This window comes from Lates calcarifer, linkage group LG8, assembly GCF_001640805.2.
Source record: "Lates calcarifer isolate ASB-BC8 linkage group LG8, TLL_Latcal_v3, whole genome shotgun sequence".
In the NCBI taxonomy this organism is placed as follows: Eukaryota; Metazoa; Chordata; class Actinopteri; family Centropomidae; genus Lates; species Lates calcarifer.
The window spans coordinates 21,568,249-21,589,791 of NC_066840.1; the positions used below are offsets into that span (position 1 = coordinate 21,568,249).

At 40.2% G+C, this 21,543-nt stretch overlaps 1 protein-coding gene across 10 annotated transcripts in view; it reads left to right on the forward strand.

The window, feature by feature from the left end:
* Positions 1-21,543, forward strand: part of prom1a (prominin 1a) — a 79,698-nt gene that overhangs the window by 17,056 nt on the left and 41,099 nt on the right. For all 10 annotated transcript variants that reach the window (XM_018702997.2, XM_051072531.1, XM_051072533.1 and 7 more), the window contains exons 2-3: positions 12,101-12,159; positions 17,737-17,942. In XM_018702997.2, the coding sequence (XP_018558513.1) occupies positions 12,101-12,159; positions 17,737-17,942 (265 nt within the window). The remainder of the gene's footprint in view (positions 1-12,100; positions 12,160-17,736; positions 17,943-21,543) is intronic.

Consider the following 21,543-nt stretch of genomic DNA (forward strand, 5'->3'; position numbering starts at 1 on the left):
GCATAGAGAAGCATTTCATCTGAATAATTTACCTGGGAAACATATTGATGTGTGTTTTTTAAGATTTAACAGGTCGTTGTCGCGTGGCTCATCCCCACAGGACTTAGTGCACTCTCTCAAATCAGCACAGTGTTGCCTGGAGCCTGAAACAAAATATAAAAATGTCCATGTAAATCAATATGTAACAAGATCAGAGCAATACTTTATTTTGCTTTTGAAATTGAACAGATTAAGTGCTTTTACAGTGCCGTTATGAACAACCACCTGCAGAATACTAACACTAATAGAGGAAGACGTACCGAGTTATGACAGACAGCAAATTATTGTACATATTTCTGTAGGTCATATCACTCCAGTATTATTCAGAGTCCCCAGTACACAGGATTCATATTGCCATGTCTCTAAGTCAGTGGACAAGATTGCAGCAAGTCCCTGTGCAATATAACATGCTTTATTGGTGTCTGTTGCCATGTCGCCCAGATTTATTTTTATCTGTGTGTATGTGTGTGTGTGTATCTCCCCTGTCATGCATTTCTACCCATCGATGTGATTTTCACTGAAGGGGAGGCTGTCAAGTTTATTAAAAATAGTAAACGTGCTCACTGGATTGTATTTACAGTACAAGTTCATCACAGAAACTGCATGTATGTATCGGTGCATGTGAGCAGATAAGAAATGTGGGGTGTTTCTTTTCTATGAGCATGCCTCGCTCATGGCTTCATCTGGATACAGTGTGAAAACAGATTTAAGGAGAGTGTGGGACTCCAGCTGCATATGGAGCCTCAGCTGTTTGCATGGAAAGACACAGTAAAGTGCTCTCCACGCGCACACACCCACACATATACATTTACTGTATGTACGCAGAGAAAAGAATCACACAACCTCCCTTGTGTTTGAAGCATTAACACAAATATCTAACAAAAGACAGGAATATTATTTTCTAATTGAAATGTGAGGGATAGCTTTGTCATGGTAGGTAAAGTCTCTCTAGACCAACTAATACTTTCTTTATTAGTTACACCATCGTGAAAGAAGGAGGCACACACACACTCTCTAAACCTTTTTTATTCTGTAAATGTCATTTGTGGGAGAAATCAAGGTAAAAAAGATTAACAATTTTAAATTAAATGCCTGTCCACCTTATAGTTTTGTGCATGTGTGTCCTCTCCTCCTGTAATTTGGTTGTGTAAAGTTAAAGTCGATTCTCCCTCCATAGTTACAGATTCTATGGTAACAGAGTGTTTACCTTTGTGCGGAGGTGTTTTTACACTGAGCTCATGGGAAGTCTGATACGAACAATCAGCCCCGGAGACACACACATACACACACATACGCACACATACGCACATGCGCTTGTTCTCCTTTATCAGAAACATTTCAGTTAAATGTCAAGTCACTGGTCTGCTAACATTCACAGGAAGACATTCACCAAAACGAGATCTGATGGAACCATGGATTTAATGGAGCAAACCCTCCAAACCACAGTTTATAAAATCATACGTGTCGCACACACATGAACATAAGAGCAATCAATCTGATGTAATGTGAAAGTCTAAGGTTTTACAATATTTGTCAGTTGTTACTGAACAGTGGTAGTAATTCTAGCAGGTTGTTTGCATAATATTGATCACCAACTATAGCTCATAGTTTACCAATTTTTCCACTATAATCACCTTCACATGCATTTCTCAAACTGTTAAAGTGAAGTAATGTCTACTGCGAGTACTAGAACTAGACTGTTTAATTCTATTATTTATTAGAGCTGTTAAGAAGTAAAATGTGTGAGTATTTTATATGAGAAAAAACAGATTAGAAGAAAAGCAGTAAAGATTTATGGAGCAGCGTTAGGTTTATTTTTCCTGTCTTATTATTTAATCATATTGCTGTCAGGTTTATCTTGTAACCCTTTCAAAAGGTCCCAGGACCATGGTGTGTGAAAACAGGAAAAAGGGAAATGGGAGTCACGGATTCCTGGTGAACATGTAGGATGTGATGGTTTGAATTAGGCTATGGTCACACAGGCTGCTTTCTGCAACATCTCTGTTTTTTCACTGTTATTCCAAGTGCATGTCTTATCCACAGTGTGCACCAAATGGATGCAGCTTGTTAACCAGCTTTGTGCCTCACATTTAAACTAGGGCATGAAAAAATACCTCTTAAACAATAGTTACCTAGCTCTTGTAGAAAGTGCTAAAACTTTCAGTAATGCTGCTCAGGAAGATGCAATATAATCACATCTTCTGGTTCATCTTCGTCTTCAAGGTGGAGCAAAGCAATCACTAACTACATGCATTGACGCAACTTTTTCTCTCACTATATCAATTCCAATAACTCTTCTCTGGGTATCTGCCCACTTTCTCCTTCTGCTGATCCAATACTAGTGCTGTCTGTTCTCAGATTTAAAATTTCTGTATCTCACTCAGTATTTTGTGAGGTAACGTGGCCAAAAATTGCTGTGACACTAAAAACAGAGCCGGCAGTCCCTTGTGACAGAATGAATGAAACTTCATAACTAACTAGCTGAAACACTGAATGTTATCATGACACTAACAAAAAACTAGATATGGTCACATACAGCAGAGGTTAAGATATCCTGACGTTTAGTCTCTCATGATGCAGAACCCCTTATGAGGTCGAGAAACGCCTTGTAGCTCAGTTTGTATTGTTGCCACAACATGTAGATGTAACACAGAGGTCTGCCTTTACTTTGAACTCTCTAGAAAACACTCTCCTAGTAAACATATCAAAGCCTAAAATACAGTAAACTTTTTTGTTGCATAGCAACAAGGATGAGGAAATGCTCCTCGAATGCTTTTAGCTCCTTCTTTTAACTAGACATTCACAGAGCTGAGGCCCATGACACCTCCTGAAGGTGTCAGAGGGTGTCCTGGGCACCAGCACGTCTAAACTGCAAAGCATAATGACATGACATGTACCATTATTAAAGTGGAAATCTTCTTGTATTTAATTTCAGCCATCTTCATCTTGGGTGCTGAGCTCTAATTGCTTTAATGATTTTGTACTGCTCTCTGTTTTACCTGCCAAACAGTGGAAGTGGTTCTTTGCTTAATTTTACAGTGTATTGAGTTTGACTTGCCCTCAGTGGTGCACTTTTCTTTTACTCTTGGTTCTGGGTGGTTGTTATTCTGTTTATTCCACACAAACCAGCTGTTGTTGGCTGCCTCTTGTGTATTCTAAAATAGATGGCTGACTTTTGTGCCATCCTGTAGCCAAACTAGACTGATTTAAACCTGCAATAACTGATTTTTTCACCACTTTGCAGCAGAAACAAGCTGTAAACACAACATTTAAGTTGCGTATAGAAACAGTTCATTCATTTGACATTATTTTTCTATCCACCAAATTCATACCCACTCTCCTTTTAGCTCTGTTTTGGTCTCCACCATCTCCAACTAGTTGATAGCGCACTGTACTGGTCTTCATGTTTACATAAATATGGTACTGGTGCTGCATGATCGCATGAAGTTTACCTAATGAGGGTTGAAGGATCTCAACAAAGTTAGTAACTTGAGTACAAGCGTTCAAAAATGCGTAGGCTACAAAACATGCACTATTCCAAAGAGACATAAGACGACCACAAAAAGACACAAAACCACATTTTTGCTAAAAACAACACTTAACCATCATGTGCTGATGAGCTTCCCAGTGACTGTCTCCTGACAGTCAAAAGATTTAACAAAGCTTACTGTTGACAGCAGGAAAGAGGAAATATTAAAAAGAAATGAAATATTCAAAATGTGCCTCAAAAAACATCTGGTGTTTTTGGGGCACCTGAATTCAGTTCTTTTTGAGACTTTTCAAAATCCACCGAAGCCCCGCAGAGCTGGGTAACAACTGCTCACAAAAAGTGCTCCCTTTCACGTACACAGGGTCATTTGGTTCACTGTTAATGTAATAATAATGATTATAGCAGCTTTAAATAAAATACACTTCTATGTGAATCCTCTGAGTCATTACAAAGGAGTGTGAAAAATGAGGGCAGTAGCAAACATCCTGTTTACGTCCCCTCAGTGACAGAGATACCAAGAAGAGTTTCCTGTCTGCATTAGTGTTACAACTCCTGGCTCGATTTAATTCTTCACACAAAGCTCTCTTCCGTTTGTGTGTGTGTGTCCTCAGATAACTTTGTGAGGGAGAATCCACGTAGTTGGCAACAGTGTCCCTCTGTTGTGGAAAAATCCCCAACTGGCTATCTGCTTTGTCGCATCGTACGCCTTACAAGCAGAGCGGGCTGAATGAAGTTTTGTGGTGTGGAAGTGTATCTCATGGCCAGGCTTACTTATTTATTTATTTATCTTTTAATAAGCCTGTTAGCAACGGGTGTTGTCACAGGCGACTGCAGGGGCTTAGCAGGGGGAGTATCAGAGTTTTGCTGATTTGGCTGGCGGCTTTTGGTGCAAGTTGATTGGAATTTTCTCTTCTTTTTTCTCTCTGTGCAGTTCACATAGGTTCTGCTGGCCTCGCTGCCATCAGTAAATGCAGCAGAGCCGGTCACGACCGCACGAAGACCGCAATTTCCATGACATCAACTTTAGCTCTTTACATCATGCCATCCATCATCTATCAATTTATACATTTATCATCTGTCCATTTCGCCATACAATCCATCCATCATCCCTTCCTCCACCCTATCCTTCCACTTCTCTCTCTGTAGTCACGCTCCCTTTCTCTCTCCCTCCCTCCTTCACTCTGCTGTTTTTATTTATCCATCTGTCTCAGCCTGTTCCACATCTTTTTTTTCCCCCTTTAGCAATCTTCCCTTCTGTCTTTTCCTCTTTTACACACTCTGTTTTTCCATTTCAGCCTGTTTAGTGACTTAAAATAAGTGAGGGCGTAAAATAAGCTTTGGTTTCGACACCAGCAGTGTTAATAGCGTGTAGTAGCAGGCAGTGCACGTCTGTTAGTTGCTTCCCGTCTCCCCTGTCAACATCTGCTCCACTCCCATTCCAGTTTCTGCAGCACACCTGCTGGATGTTTCAACTACTGCAGCTACTCCAAAGCACAAATGACTGTGTGCTGTATTCAGCACAGTAATACCAAGCTTAACCAACAGATTAGGCCAGGCTGCTGTATCTGTTGATAACAGGTGTACATGTTAATTAAGTCAGAAGAAATTACAGAAAAATATGTTTGAGGAAATTTAGCAACAGTGTTGTTGTTAAACAGTCTGTCCAGCTGAGCGTTTTCACAACTTCATTTTTCACGTGTAAAATGTTCCATCCAGTTCACATCGTGGCCACATATCTTGAAAAATATCTGTTCACAGGTCTTGGGGAGTGCTACTGCATGTGTGAAGAAGTTGAATAAAATATGTTGTGGCTCCAGAAGGAGCTGCACAAACTCTGAAGAAAAAAGTTAGTTGTGTGGGGCAGTGAGTTCACCAGACCCCTGCTGCCTGCTTCTTACCTCTGCATGAGGCTGCAGGCTTCCAGCTACCAGCATAAAACATCCAAACCTCTAACTGTCAGCGGTCAGGTTGTATTACAAAATAAAGGAAGGTTTAGTTCAATCACTAAATTAAATGTTTACGCAACTTCTATAACAATATAACAATACCATATATTCATATCACATGTGTTATGCAGTGTTGTCTTCAAATATAGCAGCATCAAGCGGGAGATACAATTTGAAAGAGTGTAACGCACAGCCTGAGACAACAATTTTTGCATTAACATTTTTGCAATTTTGTTAATTCAAACCTTTGAGTCTTTCAAGACTTTTGAAAATTTTGACTCCATGGTTTTCAACATTACAGGCTGAATGTCAAAGTCAAAATACTGTCAATAAAAGGTAGACAAGGAGGATTTGCTTGACCTTCTAATGACCGGCAGAGAAGTGAAAGGTTAAATCATAAGTTTGGCAAAATGTATTTCCTTTTCAGTGCCATAGTGGGAAAGCGCTGTGCGCCCTTTAACTCTCCACCATCTGTGTCACCCCACCAGGCAGCTTCATTGTCAGCTGGACCTGCTTCTTGTGACACTGATTTGAGAAAAAAAACCTCACTCTCCCACAGGGACACAGTTATTGGCTTTTCATAGCCTGTACGTTACATGATATTCTTGAATAGTTGATGCTGTGTTTGAGCTTCACAGCACAGTGTTTACAAAGGTCGGTCATCTCAACAGCTCTGCTTCTGTAACAACCACAGGATGTCCTCTGGGTTACACAGACAGTCTCATAACAGAGAGCTTGTTCCCATTGTACACACTGTTCAAGCTATTGTTAAGGGGGGAAAAAAAGCTGAATGCTGAGTTGTACAAGAATTCCATCAAATAATGGAAAGATACAAAAACACAAATATCACTGAACAAGAGAAGGAACACCAGTATCTACCTTACCTTTCACCAGTTACATTATTACAGATGTATAAGACTTGTTCACTCTCTAAATCCATAAATAAATCCGTAATTATGTCTGCTGAAATTATAAAAATGCTAAATTCATATTTGTTTCAATAAGATCCACTCTTCTATTCTCCTCTTACAGTATTTTTATAGAGATCGTTATGAGAGCAAAAATGGGGCTGAGACCTAAATACTTTCTTAGCACCAGCAAAAATGTGTCTAGATCAAATGTCTAATCAGTGGTGATGTTGTTTAAAATCTAATCAGTTCTTCCCCAAATTTTAAGACATTTCTTTGTGTTGCTCCTAATATATCACATTCACAAGAACGGGACAGACAGACGGCCCAAAACATAATGCCTCCAACCACAGCGGCCGCCGGCATGGAGGCATAAAGCTACCCAGCTCCCTATGTATCACATAAAAGGTGATATTTAAATAGAGAATAATAAAAAGAATATTGATGAAGGGTATATTTGTATGTGCGTACAGCCCTAGCTGATGATTTGGTTGTTGTGGAAACAAGGGTTTGATACCCAAAACTACAAGATTCAAAGCGAGTCCAGTAACAATCACAGGACCTAATTAAATGTCCAATTAAGACTCTGAATCCCACCATGCTCACGTCTGAATCAAAATCAAAGAATCTGAGTCTGATTTTCAGTGTTTCTCAATCTACTTGTAGAGAGCAGAGAGAAAATTGACAGGAAGATACAAAGACATAAATGTGAACAAATACAACAAACTGAACAAACATAAAGCTATTATTTAAGGCATGTTGCTCTGTATAACAGTGCCAAACAAGACAATATAAAGCGTCTCCCCACGGACTAGTCTGCTGTGGTGTCCTTTATCTGATAACTCTGGATGCACTTTAAAAAGTTTCTGTTGAGAAATAATTTGATTTCTTTGCTCTTTGGTCTCAGCTGTTTCAGAAATGTATTAAAAGTCATGTACAGCTGCTGTTTTTCTTGGTAAACACTATGTGGTGGAGGTGGTAGTGCAGCTTAATACCATTGTTGTGTGTTTAACCAACACAAGAGCCTTATAGACAATCGATGCACAGATGAACTCTGTGTTTATTGTGTTCAGTCACTGAAGGCGTGGACTTGAGCACTTCTGTCAAATCATTTAATCCGTGGCACTAATCGCCTTTTTTTCCATGGACACCCAGAGGGGCTGCTGGGAGGATTACCAGTCACACATTGCAGTTTGTTTGCTGGGATGGTTTTCCTCTTGTGTTTCTTTAATTAACAAATTAAATACCATGTCTTACGGAAACAGTATATCGTGACTAGGGATGTTGTATTTTATGGAGCACACAGCCTGTGTCAATTTCTTCAGTTGTTTTTTTTTTTACAGGGCAGCAAGTATTTTTTTTATTACTGATTAATCTGCCTTTTATTTTCTGCATTACTTGTTTTAAATGTTCAGTTTTGTTGATTTTTCCAAACATATTCAATTTACAAATACCTTCTCAGTTTATCCTCACCTTTGTGACTTCACGCTTCAGCAGGAAAGTAAGAACATTTTTGTTAGCACTAAATACAGTGCGTCTCAGTGTGTCTAGATTATATTTCTGGAATGTACTTTAAAGACAGTTTAAATGGAAAGACACACCCTTTTCTTGAATTTTAACTGGAAAACTCAAACAGATGCGGCTGGATTAATGCAGATCTCAGACATTTTCCAAGTGAGCTGTGTTTGCATATTTTAAACCAACTACAGGAAGATATCAGGATGCTGATATCTGGCAGACAACAGGAAAGCCAAGCAAAAAGAAAATCAATTTGGGGCAAAGTGCAGTCTGGCTTGATCCCTTTAATCATTTTTTTGTTATGTGTTCTTAGCTAGGATGAACACACACAAACACACAGATGGTAAATTAGGGGAAAGAGTGCAGACGAATCCATGCAAATGCAAAGCTAAGGTTACATGGACTGGAATCAGATTTGTTTTGACTCCCTGCTGTTGAAATCACACTGAATCACACAGGACTGTTCAACAGACACGCTAGCTGAGTTCATGTTCTATATACAAGCCCTGGTACACAACTGGGCAGCAGAAACATAACCAAACCAACTTACAAAGCCAAGTGTGGTACTGTAATTGCATAATTAATCGTTGCACCCTGGCGAGAACAAAGCTCAGGCCCAGGAAAGTGTTCAGTACCATGAGAAACCCCACTGTTTGTGGCAATCGAAATAGCTTCTTCCTCTGCTATTCTGATGCCGAGCAGCCGAACTAAGATAGAGTGCTGCTGGATTCCTCTGGGCGGGCGTCTCCCTTCTAGTGAGGCTAATGAAAAATTCATCTTGCCTGGGTTCTGCTTTATCTTGAGCTCCCTGCAAAGCTTCATTACATCTGCTGTAAAGGCTCTACCTCGATTTGCTTCAGAGCTGAGAAGCCACTGAAGCCAGCTCCTGCTATGTATTAACATTTACATTAATTCTCTACATTTACACTCTCGATAGTGTATGCATTCTACAGAGAGAGCAGCTTATAATACACGAAGAGTCAGTGTAGACTTCAAAATCTAAGATATGGACAAACGACAGGTTCCTTTTCAAAGGTCAAAGGTTACAGCATCTTGACAAACACATTTATGTGCCTTCAAAATAACAATACCAGCAGAGAGGGTGGAGAGTAGAGAGTTAATGTGGGTGGAAACTAGCATCAAGTGGGCTTTTCGTTCATGGAGAGGGATTAAACGCCTCTCACTGAAAATGGAGTTTGGATTCAATCCAGCCCTCTCTCCTTGCCGCTTTTCTCTCTTTCACCTCTCTTATTTTTCTCCTCACTCATCCTTCTGTCTTTGATCTTTCTCTGTCCTTTCTCTCTCCCTCCTCCCTCTCTCTTACATTCCCCCATCCTCCACTGCTTCTTTTATTCCTGATGCTCTCCTCTTGGTTGAGTATCCACATGATCAATTCATTCATTCATTTTCTCCCAAGATTGGAGTTTTGGTCGTACAAGGAGGCGGAAAAACTTCTTTAGTTAAGATAAACCTGTGGATTTTTTTAAGTTTCTGAGGTAAATTGGTGTCGGAGCACAATCTACTTTCCATTCATTCTCTGTTTATCATGCACATGCACAGTCTGATCGTTCTGCGCTTTCAACAGAGTCTTCTACTGTTGTAGGCAGTGTGGTTAATGTAAAACTAATCTGCACTGACTGACATGTTTCAGAAAAATCATGCTGCCTCTGGCTTTACGCTTACTTCTGGCAACCTGATCTTAGTTGGATTTCAAGAAAGGTTAGGTCTTGATTACATACTGAAGATTCAAAGCTAATTGTATACTTAAGCTAATTGCATAAGTGTTGAAGTCATGTGTTTTGTACACCCAGACATTCTCACCAACCTTTTTTGAGTAATCAATGATCATGCAATCTATAAAAACACTTGTTATACATTCTCTTAGATGAAAGTGACACAATTTTCTGTTGATCTACTAATAAACTGATGTACTCATAGTAGCAGTGCTAATCTTCTTCAACCCAGTGAGAACTGAACCATAACTCCTCATATTTTGACATATTCCTACCCTGCTGAGGCCTTGTTGTGCACTTGTAGAAATCTTGTTTACCTTGGTTACTGTTTGCGTCCTGTGGGGATAAAGGGACTTTAAACACACCTTCACCACAAGGTCAGGGGCTTCTTTGAAACACGCACAAAGAACAAGTAAAGATGATACCTTGGCTTAGCTCACTGTGCTTTAATTTTTGTCCAAAAGGATGGATTGTTTTACAAGTCAACCTGAAAACACACAATAGGGACTGCCGTCAGAGATCCTCGGGCGGAGGAACTAACCTAGAAGCTGGAAACATACGTTGGCAGGCTCACTTATAAAGCTAACTTGCATTTCCTGAACATGGTGGGAACATTCTGGCAGGAGAAGTGTATCACACACTTCAGCTGTTTGCTTACAGTAACAACCATCAGACTTGTCTTAAGCAAGACACTTACACTAAGCCGCACCTGTTCTAGCTGCTATCAGTACAAGGCTGTGGTTATACCAGGCAGATCAAGCGTGAAACTATACAAGTGTGAGGTGTAATAAAACATGCTCTCAGTCAAATAATCCTGCTTTAATAAATGTTTAAATAAAAGCAATTAGACATGATCACCTCAATGATGAGCTCCTCTCTCCCTCAACAGCCACAATAACTGGCTGGAGTATAAGCCTGGAGCATCCTCCTATTAATACAAATCTCATGCTTTGGATAATAGGCAAGGATCATTAGTCTGTTATAATAAATCAAACAATTCTTCTGTAGGATATATTCTCTCTTCAGAAAAGAAACACTGCATTGCAGAAGGAGGAAAAGCCCCTGTGCCTTTTGCATCTTATTTTTGGAAACCTAGTGCCTCTGAGAAGACTTGCTGTCTCTGTCATCACTATATGATGAGTCACACCCAGAACTGCTTCAGGTGTAGACATGGGAGAGAACAGCGGCACACTGTATTTGATAGGAGATACTGTTTGGGTTGTTTTGTGATGTCCCCATGACTTCATTATTTTTGTTTATGTAACTGATGTTTTGATGGGATTAAACTGCTAAAAATGATTTTAAACCAACAAAAGAGATATAATTTCACTCGTCCTTAATTTGTGCATGTGCTGTCTAAAACATACAGTTTGTAAAAACCTGGTCTATTGGCAGTTTCAGTTTTTTTTAAACACGTAACAGGCTTGTGATCAACTCACAACCTATACAGGGTTTTACTCACTTTATGCCAAATTCATCCTCCATTTGTACTTCCCACATCTAAGTAGCCACAAGGATCCAAGTGAATGAGAGTCCACCCAAAATGTGTTTGTGTGAGAACTGCGTAAGTTCCCACTGAGGGCAACCTTTTATCATAATAATCAGGAACAAAAATCATTGAGCTGATCCAAAACTGATCCAAAAAATAATTGCTTAAACTTTATTTTTATATTTATCCAGCAATATGTAAAAATATAAACTTTATAACTTCAAAGGTTTCAGCCAAAAATACCAAACAGAGTCCAGCAACTTTTACAATATTAAACTGAATATCTTTAGGGCTTTGAACTGTTTTGGATGGAAAAAGAATATATTTGAAGACATCACCTTGGGCTTTAGGAAATGTTTGACTATTTTATAGTCCTAACTTTAATAAAAAATAATCATTAGTTGCAGCCCTATTATACTTATTAGGTACTTTATTTGGTCCCTCAGGGATCCAGGATATCAACAACACCAACAGGATCCTAACATGATGTCAGCGCACTGATAAATAATACAACAGTTCCTCACACTGTCAGACTTTCCCCAGTCTAAACCCAGAGGGAAGAGACGTGGATGAAGGGACACTGCGGTGTCACAGTGTGGCTCTGGATTTCCTGACACCATCTTGTCAAAAATGTCAACTTGCTTCTTCAGCTTGACAAAAATAACTTCTCACAATAACCATATTCTACAGTTTGCTGCTATTGGCTTGGGAAAGTTTGCACACCAAACCAAATATGTAAAAGTTTATAATTAATATAAAATGCTGCTACAACGCTGTTATGTTACTGGTTAGATCTGGTATATATGAATGGGTAGAGCATCTGTTTGCAAAAGGTGCCTGCTGTGCTAGAAATGCAGACAGTGCAATCATGCTACGACATAAATGCTGGACAAAGGAATCCGCCATGCATGGTATTTTCATTACAGAAAAACAGCAACAGATCTCCTCATGTGTTTCTTTCCTCTGTGTTGTTGCAGATCTTATTGTCAGACTGGCAAAGGACAAGTTTGGAGCCATTCAGACAGAATATCAAAAGGTAAGAGTGTGTGTGTGTGTTACAAAGATTGTTCTGCTGTGCCTATTTGTCTGCCTTAGCGCATTTCTGATTGAATGTAGCAGTTATTATATAAAGGTGTTAACAGCTTTTGCAAACCAAGGCAAGGCCATCTTTTTTACTGGTATCACAGAAAAAGTGGTAATTGCTTCTGACACAACCTGTGAATTCAGAGAAAGATACATCATGTGAGTTTTTATCAAGAACAACTTTGACAATCAAAGACTTTCATGAAGGTCTTTGACCATCCCTTGAGATCTAAGAAGTACAGGTTGTGTTCACTCTCTATCTTTTTCTCAATTATGGGGGAAGTCTTCTCTCTGCCAGCAACTATGCGTATATGCATGCCAGTTTTGAATTCTTTAATTTCTCTCTTTTTTTGTTCTATTTCATCCACATGTTTTTGTTTTGTGGCTTTGCTCTTTTTTTGACGCTGAGTTGCCTTTGTCTTCTGCATGCCCTCTTCATCTGATCTGGCCTCCCTCAGCCAGAGAACATAGTGCTGACCCTTCAGGTAAAGTCTGCACACTGGATTTACTGTCAAACCCATCCCCACCCCCTGTGTCATCCTGCTCCATCCTGTCCCAAGTCATTGGGGTTGCACAACTGTACAACTGTTAACAATCTCTGGGTATATTTTGAATATTGGACGATACAAGACTAGTTGTGCAGCCCTGTGACTTTCACCCAACCATCCCATCCACCTCATGACCTTGGAATACACCCTTTGGCTTGGTCAAAACTGTAGCTCCTGTGTCATTTGAGGCTTGTCCTAGTATAGAGGTTTTCAGCCTCATGGAGGAGCAACAATGCTGACTGCATCATCAAGGCATGCTTAGCACTTTGAAATGAAATTCAAAGCCTCAGACAGAGAGCAAAAGAGATTCAAAACATCTGCTGAAAAAAACATGTTTCTTTTGCGATCTTCCTCTATAATTATTAGTTAGTATAATCAGGGTAACACTCCAGTTCTTCTGAGCGTGCTGGAAACTCTACATATAGTGAAATAATACCCTTTGCATGTGATACAAACCAGCACATTCCTGTCACCGCCATGTCAAACCAAACATGATGGAAGAAATACCAACATGGGTTTGGCAAGGTCCACTTCAGTCGATCCCTTTACTGCTGAATTTGTGAAATCAATACTCTTAGCTCCGCAGCCGCACACTCAAAACTCTACTCTACTCTGACAACTAGCAGTAATGATGTGTAAAAGTATAGCAGCGTATAAACACTGCTCAGTGGTCGTAACTGAGTTGCTTCAAAACTGCTGGTCAGCCATCTAATTTGCTTCCCAGCAGTATTTACCACCTTGATATCCACCGTAACCACGGTAAAAGTATAAGCCACACATGAACACACACACACACACACACACACACACACACACACACACACACAGACGTGATCTTTTGTGTGCTGATGTTGGCAGAACTCTTTCTACGACTATTAATCTTCACAAACTGACCTGGACCACTGACACAAGTGTGCAGCTCCGTCACAGCCTCAGAGAGCTTCATAAAAAAACATCTGTCCTCCACAGAGCTTCAAACAAACCATTCAGAAAATCATCAAAACAAAACCTCCTCATGTAAATCCCATCGCCTCCTTATAAATAATAAGCAGGAGGATAATCAGTTTTCCAGTTCCTGCAGAAATATGTGATTTTACAGTCACAATACCTAAAGCTACGTTCAGTCGGGCACACTCACAGGTCAATTAACTGTGACCACAGTGTTACCTTGATTCTGCAGTGGAGCTTTAAAAATGGATTAGATTTATGACTGTGGCTGGTTTATGAAAGGAAGTAATTCCCAGTACTGACACCAAACTTTCCTTTAAAGAGCAAAATAGGATGGACTCTGTCCCTGCACGATGATCAACTGTGCCACTATAGCCTAGAAGTGGAATGTTATCCAGTATCATTCATGTTAGAGGAGCTGCTACCTGCAATATTCTGTAAAATAAAATAAAATCAAATTTCCTTCTGGTTTCAGCTCAGTTAGTCCCTGTTGTGAAAGTGTGTTGTGGGTTTTTGGATTTTGCATTGACCTCGACAGCCCTCTTCTATATCACCGCTCAATACATGCTCGCCTTTCAGTCAAAAGTACAGCAGAATAATTTTGCTGATTGCAGACTGTTCTCTCTTAAAGGTTAGCTAATCAGTGAAATGCCCTGGCCTAATCTGAGTTTGAATGAAAGTGGATTTAAATAGTCTAGCTCCGGTCAAAGGCTTGCTAATTCAAAGATTCAAGTACTTAATTGCCATACACACACAGAAAAAGGCTCAACTGCGCAATAACATTCTCAGTTTGTTGTCTCTATGCATTTCTGTTGGATAAAAAGGGGAATAAAAAGTATAACAAAAAAGCAGAAAATAGCAGGGAAATAAAGATATCACTGAGAATATCATGTAACTCTCGCAGCTCCAGGGTTATACACAGCCACTCCCAATCCAGTTTACTATCAGGCAACAGGATCTGAGCCAGGATAATGAATCCAAACAGGATACACAAAAAAACACAAAAGAATCACAACCTTAATGTGTTCGCAGTAGATCTGATATCATAGGCATTTAGCTCACAGTGAATGAGCAGTTTAGGGTAACAGCATTTTGCTCAGGGACACATCAACGGCTTGTGGCTGCTGCTTTGATTAAATCTGATTTTAAGTAACGCCCGCCTTTACCACTCAGACATGATGCTGCCACCTCATCATCCAGTTTGTTCTTGCTGGAAGGTCACCTCCTTCTTTTGGGCACTTGCCAAGATAAAGCTATAATCCAAAAATAGTCAGAGCTGCAGGCCCTTGAAGAGTGGTGGTGAAAAAAAAAAGAAAAAAGTTTTGACCTTTTTTTGTGAAGATTCACCCAATAACAAGCAGAGCCCAGAAGCAGAATGACAATGCAAGCGTTCAGATTTGCACAATGTCCTCAACAACCAGGCTGACATTGGTGCTTTTAGTTGACATGGGACACACATACACTCACACATGCCCAGTGTCTCTTCTTCTTTGCCTGATCTGCATCTTCACAGTGCTACTTTTTTCCTCTCTGTTCTCTGACCCTGAATTTCCTTTAAGGTCAGAAAGCTTGTGACTGAGCATCTTTTCTTCCATACATCTTTTAAATGATGCTTCTGGAGTTTGGATTACACCCCCCCACCACCCCCACCCTGGAGATTTCCAGGTTTGCTCAAAGATTTCCAAATGAACCAGAGAAGAATACTCCTCTCTGAAACGTTCAGAAGCTATCTCTTTTTCCCCCTCCATGTTAAAAAGCAAAAGCTGCAGGTCCCTGGAGAAGCCAGGGTCACTGACCTATGAGGGCGATTAAGATTAGTGTGAATTGGCTGGAAGAGCAGTTCGTCCATTCAGGGACACTGATAACAGTGCCGCTTTGATCCTTTTATAACGAGACGCTATTGAACTTCATTGTGACAAGTTACATACGGTGTGGGAATTACCAATCCCCTATTCAATTTTGAAAATTTCCAAAGCCTGTGCTGAGTGCTGTGTAGATAGGGGCAGATTAAGTAGCAGTGCCGTGGTACATGACAAGAGGAGGAGGAAGAGCCTGAACCTGCCAACAGCAGCAATTTAGCTCTCTCAATATATCAGGAGGAATTTGTTAGAAACCATGTTGAGTCACCTTGAATATTTCTAATATTCAATCAAAGTCAGGGATTATCGAGGCTTTGTGATGAGGGATGTGCAGATTTCATGGTTGACTAATCAGAAAGAATCCTAACTCAAACAATGCAACCAGTCTGTCAGCATTCCTCCGCTCACTCCTGAGGTTACTGATATAGTCCATGCATTTTAATCTTACTGGCCTACACCACAGTTTACTAGCTCTCCGACCTCTCTCTCCTCCCTCATTAACTGTTTTACCCCTAACAACTGCCCTTTGTGTAAGTGCACGTGAACTTGAATGACACTGTTTCACAGGTGAAATTAAAAAGTAAATAAATAAACAACAGAGCATTTGAGCTTGGCTAGTATACATTTTCTATCTGTGATTTGTTTTTCAATTGCCTAAAGGTAAAATATACTAATTTTCTAGTTTATTAGCTACACCTACTCAAAAGTAATGCAGTCTAATACAACAGCCATGCAATATATTCTCTCCTGATGAAGGTATAATGATCACTTAAGTGTTTTAGAGATGTGTTGATTCAACTTCACAGCCATTTTGGAGGCTGTACTTTATGAGTTGTACTGAGAAGTGTTCCTAATATTAGATCTACCCTCACTGATATAAATGGGATGGACAAATTGTTATAACCTCCATGAAGATAGTGTGGCTGTTGTACTAGATTGCATCAGTTTTGCTGGCTGTACTGGGAGTATATTTGTCCCTTCATAGGAAGACCATGTAATTCTTCAATTTCAGTCGTAAGGCTGAGGTTGCAAGGTTTTCACACCATATGTCACTAAAATCCTATTTTGAACCAAGTGACAAGAATCTGCCACTGCTGAGAGATAATTTTACCTATTTCATGGTTTCTTAAATTCCCTTGCATCCCCTCAACCTTTTCCAATTTATTATCAGCTGAGGAGATCACCTTATTTTTGTGAAGCTGACAGACACTTTCTGCAATGAAATCATTAAAAAGGATGAACTTCACTGAAACAGGCGTAATTATCTCACCTCCAGGGGCTTATTTGTCGTCTTGTTTCAAGGAAAATCTGGATTTTATAACTCAATGCAAGTTTTAAAGAGCTTCTCAGGATGAAGTTTTGCTGCAGTGCACTAACTGCCTTGTAGTCCATTCCTATTGAAGCAGGTTTTTTTCATCAGTAATGCTGTCTTTCCCCTTCATTAGAGTGGGACAAACTGCACCACAGGGCTACATGAATGGCTCTGGCTCCTTTCAGTATTCTCCCCATCATCCTTCATGTGTTGTTATCCTCAGTGCATACTGCACTTTCTTGGAAATTTATGTAAAAAACAACCTTTAATAATTGCTTACTGTAAGCTCCAACCAGCTTTCAGTGTAGGATGTGAGAACAGTATTGTCATCCCACAGATTTTAAGAGTTTTGGCATTTATCTTGTGTAATAATGTAGATAAAGAGTCGATTATTGAATTTGCTTGTGGTATTTAAGAACTGGAAAGACAGGATTCTCCAGCAGCGAGTAGTGTTATGCAATGTGTGTATTGTTTATCCACAAATCCCTTTTGGACAAAGAGTAGAGCGAGAATCTCCATCAGTGGGATCCTATCAGATATTTTTAGATTTGTTGCTCATTTTATCCTCTGCCTCCTTGTGTGTGTCCTTCTCCTTTACGTCGTTATTAATCTTTCCTTTCTCCTCTCCTTCACTCCCCAACTCATCTTTTCTCTTCTCCTGATCCAATCCTGTTTTCCCCCAACAACCCCTCCCCCCACCTAATTTTCTCCTCTTTTTATTTCATCTATATTTTTTTCACCTTTGATGCCCCCTTTTTCTCTCTTCATCTCATTTCCATGCTTGCCACCTTTCGCCGTTATGTTTTCCTTATTCTTCATCTCATTTTCTTCCTCCCCTTTCATTCCTCCCCCGCTGACCCCAGGCCATCTACTACGAGATAGGCTTCCTTGTGTGTGCGGCGGTGGGCCTGCTGTTCACCGTTCTGATGCCGATAGTCGGACTCTTCTTCTGCATGTGCCGCTGCTGTGACAACTGCGGCGGCGAGATGCACCAGCGCCAGAGGAAGAACGCGGACTGCCGGCGTGGCCTGCTGGGAACGCTGCTCTTCTCCACCTCACTGGTCATCACGTGAGTATGACACATGCACACGCTCGTGAGCTAAATATGCGGAAATCAGCTTACAAGCAGACGTGTACTTTCTAGTGAAAACACACGTCCAGTGCGCTTGCACATGCACACATACACTGCGGTTATATGCAAGCTACACTTCTGTCTGTCACACTGTACACACATACTCCTCTGGTCATCTTATGTGTCCTTTTCACACACATACACACAAATGCTGGTCATCAGCTTGCATTCCCCCATCCCCCATGCTGTTTGCTATATATAGTAAAGTCCTACTGTAGATAATATGTGGCAGCACCCTTCATACTTGTGCTCAGTCTAAGCATTGGTCATTATAATCTGCAGGGAATTCACACTAAAGCTTTCATTTACTGTGGCAATTTCATAATTATCGTCATACGTCAACACACATTTGAAACAGCTCACAAATCCACAATATGCCTTATGATTTAAGTAGAATAATTCCACATGATTAGTAAGTATCATGTGGAAATGGAGGGCATCTTCTCACAAAAGTTCATTTGAGCGCTACAGCTTTATCTTCATCTTACTATTCTCCTTGGCTTTATGTATAATACCTCCTGCACCTGCCTTCAGGGTTTCATTATATTACTGCTCCAGCTGTCATTTCCCTATTTTAAATGCACATTAAAAACATTTGGCTGAGGATTTTATCCAGTGGGAAATGCAGTGAGTGCAGCAGCAGAATTAATTTCTAGATTGCTAATGGTTTAAGCAGTACTAATTATAATTGACTGTTGCAATCTAGGAATTTTAAATTGTACCTGCTGCTATTTCTCTGTTTTTATTCTCATTTACAATCAAATCAGTGGATCCAAACAGACACTTTCTGACACTGGTTCTTCTTTATAGTAGATATTCAGAAAATAAGACAGTGGCAGCTGCAGCCCAGCGGGAAGATCATGGTTTGTTTTTAACTGACATACATCCTACAGACTGCTTTTAGGGTAAATTTAAATCCACCATCCTGGCAAGGGAAAAGACTGTAGCTCAAATGACTGAAAGTTATGAGAAATTATGAAAAAATTAGGAGCAGGCTGATTTCCTACACAGTCAGAAATTGATTGATTATTTGGTTGTTTGGAGTACCTCCAGCTATTTTCAACTCTTCCATTGTTGTCAGTTGTAAAAGTTAATCCAAACTATCATCTGTGGTTTAAATATCAAGTGACTTCAGACTTGATCAACAGAGTTTGACTAATCTTTACAGTGGATGATAAGAAAACAGACTTTTGTTTAGGCATTATGTTTTCAGTTTGTTCTCATTCTCTTGAACGTGAAATCTCAAGACCACCTTTGAGGGAATTTCATCAAATTTTGCACAAATGTTCAGTTGGACTCAAAGAGGAAGTGATTAGATTCTGGTGGTCAAAAGTTAAGGTCACTGTTTTTGGCCATAACTCAAGAATTCACACACTAATTAACTGTAACTGGACTGGTTTCCCCCACCAAATAGTTCTACATGTAAACAGGCATTAGTCAAAAGTAAACAAAGATGTTAACACAAAGCAGCGTAATAAGTACAAGAGGAAGTCCTTCTTCAGCTTTAGAGTTCATATCTTTACCCAGACTACTTAAAACAAGTCCCCAAATCTTGCCAAACCTTTCCCCAGAGCCACAGCAAATTATTAAGTCCTGTCTTCCCAATATTCAATCAAGAGACATCCGTCATATAGTTTTTTTGGGTACATTTCTAATACTGGAGTGCTACTGTCTTGGCAAATGAGAATTAGTCATGAAGCAAGTGACGAGACTTGGCTCAAATTGCACAAGATAATGGAAAATGATGGAGAACATAGATAGGAGTGGGCTGAAAATGGTTCGGAGTAAAGCTTTAAGTTGTTTCTTCTATATGAGCCCATTACATCACGAGGCTGTCCCGTATCTCGCTGAAACTCATCTCTCAGAAAATGGACCAAAGGAAACTCGATCCACTCTCTGTTTTACACTCTCAGGGGTAGAAGAAGCAGTAGCCGCTGGGGATGTAGCCACAGTACAAAAGGCTTGGGACAGCTGCATTTTGTGTCTTGTGCCCAACTGAGGGGACCCAGGAATGTACTTAGTTTGATGTTCTTTGACTTTCTGTCTTCCTTGGAATGAGGCCCGGATATTAGAAATTCCACAGCAATATCCTAGCAGCCCAGACACAGGAGTCTGAGAGCATCCTCGCAGCTCTTATTAAATCTCCCAAGCTACCAGGCAGAGACTCTGCAGAGGCTCTAATGAAGCAATTACAGGCAGGAGAGGGATGAGCACCAAGCCCAGGCACAGTCTGCTTTTTACCGCCACTAGAAAAGCTGACAGCCAGGCACAGAGGAGTGGCAGGGGTGATATTTATTTTCCAAGAAGTGTTAAAATCGGATTAAGAGGGGCAAGAGACACCCAGGTAAGGGTGAGGACAATAAAGTGAGATAGAGGAGAGTGAAAACACTGAAAACAAAATGCTAGTTACAAAGCCTGGACACTGAATTATGTGCTCGCAGAGTAACACACACAGTTTTACCTTACTTTGGTGATATATCTTTGATGCTAAGCAGACACTGTTGTGGTTTTTCTCCACTGCACTTCCCAGAGATCCCTTGTTAAATAAGCAGCATGGGCAAGACCAACACTTCTTCTCTTGGATTTTCTGTTGATTAAGTTTTATTTTCTGTATGTAGCCCACCTTTCTGTTCAGCTATGGAAGTACCCACCGACCCATCAGTTCACGTATTTATCCAAAACAGTCAATTTTCTTCAAAACTACTCTTTAAATGTTTTTCCACATCATTCAGTCTGCAATATGGCCTTATCTGCCCTGCCAGAAATGTCACATCAGCCTGTAACTTTAGCGTAAAGTTGTTTGAGTCTAAATGATAAGACATACCCTGTCCTACAGAATAATGCCAGTAAATACATTCTCGTCCCAGTGATGGAGAGTAGGACGCATTCGTAGTTACCTCCAAATCAAATGAAAATATAACACAGCATAAGTCATGAAATACCCATGGGATGACAAAGATGGCTTCCACTTCCTCTTCTTCATTAAATTTGCTTTAATGCACCTGTCAAAACTGGATAGCAAAGACAGATACTCCAAGTTTAAATGCACAGGTTACTGCCTCCTGACTTTATAGTGCTTGCTCTTGAGAGTCCTTTTATCTAATTTCCTAAATACATGGCTGTTTCTTGAACTCCAACACTAGTGATTAAGAAAGGGATAAACGCCCTATTTACAGTGACTTCAGTGTTCACAACAACCAGTGCAGCGCTGCATTGGAAACCTAGAGGTTACAAGAGTGGGTTTATCATCTGGTATTGAGGCTGGCTGATTTCTAGTCTCTACATTGTGCCACAGAGGAGTCAGGATGGAGTGAAAAAAAACCACCAGGAACAGAGAAGAGTTTGGAGAATTAATATTTGTTGTATTAAATGGGAAGAAATAAATCCGCACCAAGAAAGTCGAAAAGAAAATTCCCACTTTTGCACTACCCTCCGCTCTGAAGGTGGCTGGGTCAAATCCCAGAGGAGCCGCCAAAAAGCTGCGTTTGTAAACGTGAATGAGTAATGTTCACTGGGTTAGAGTAGTGCTGTAGGGATT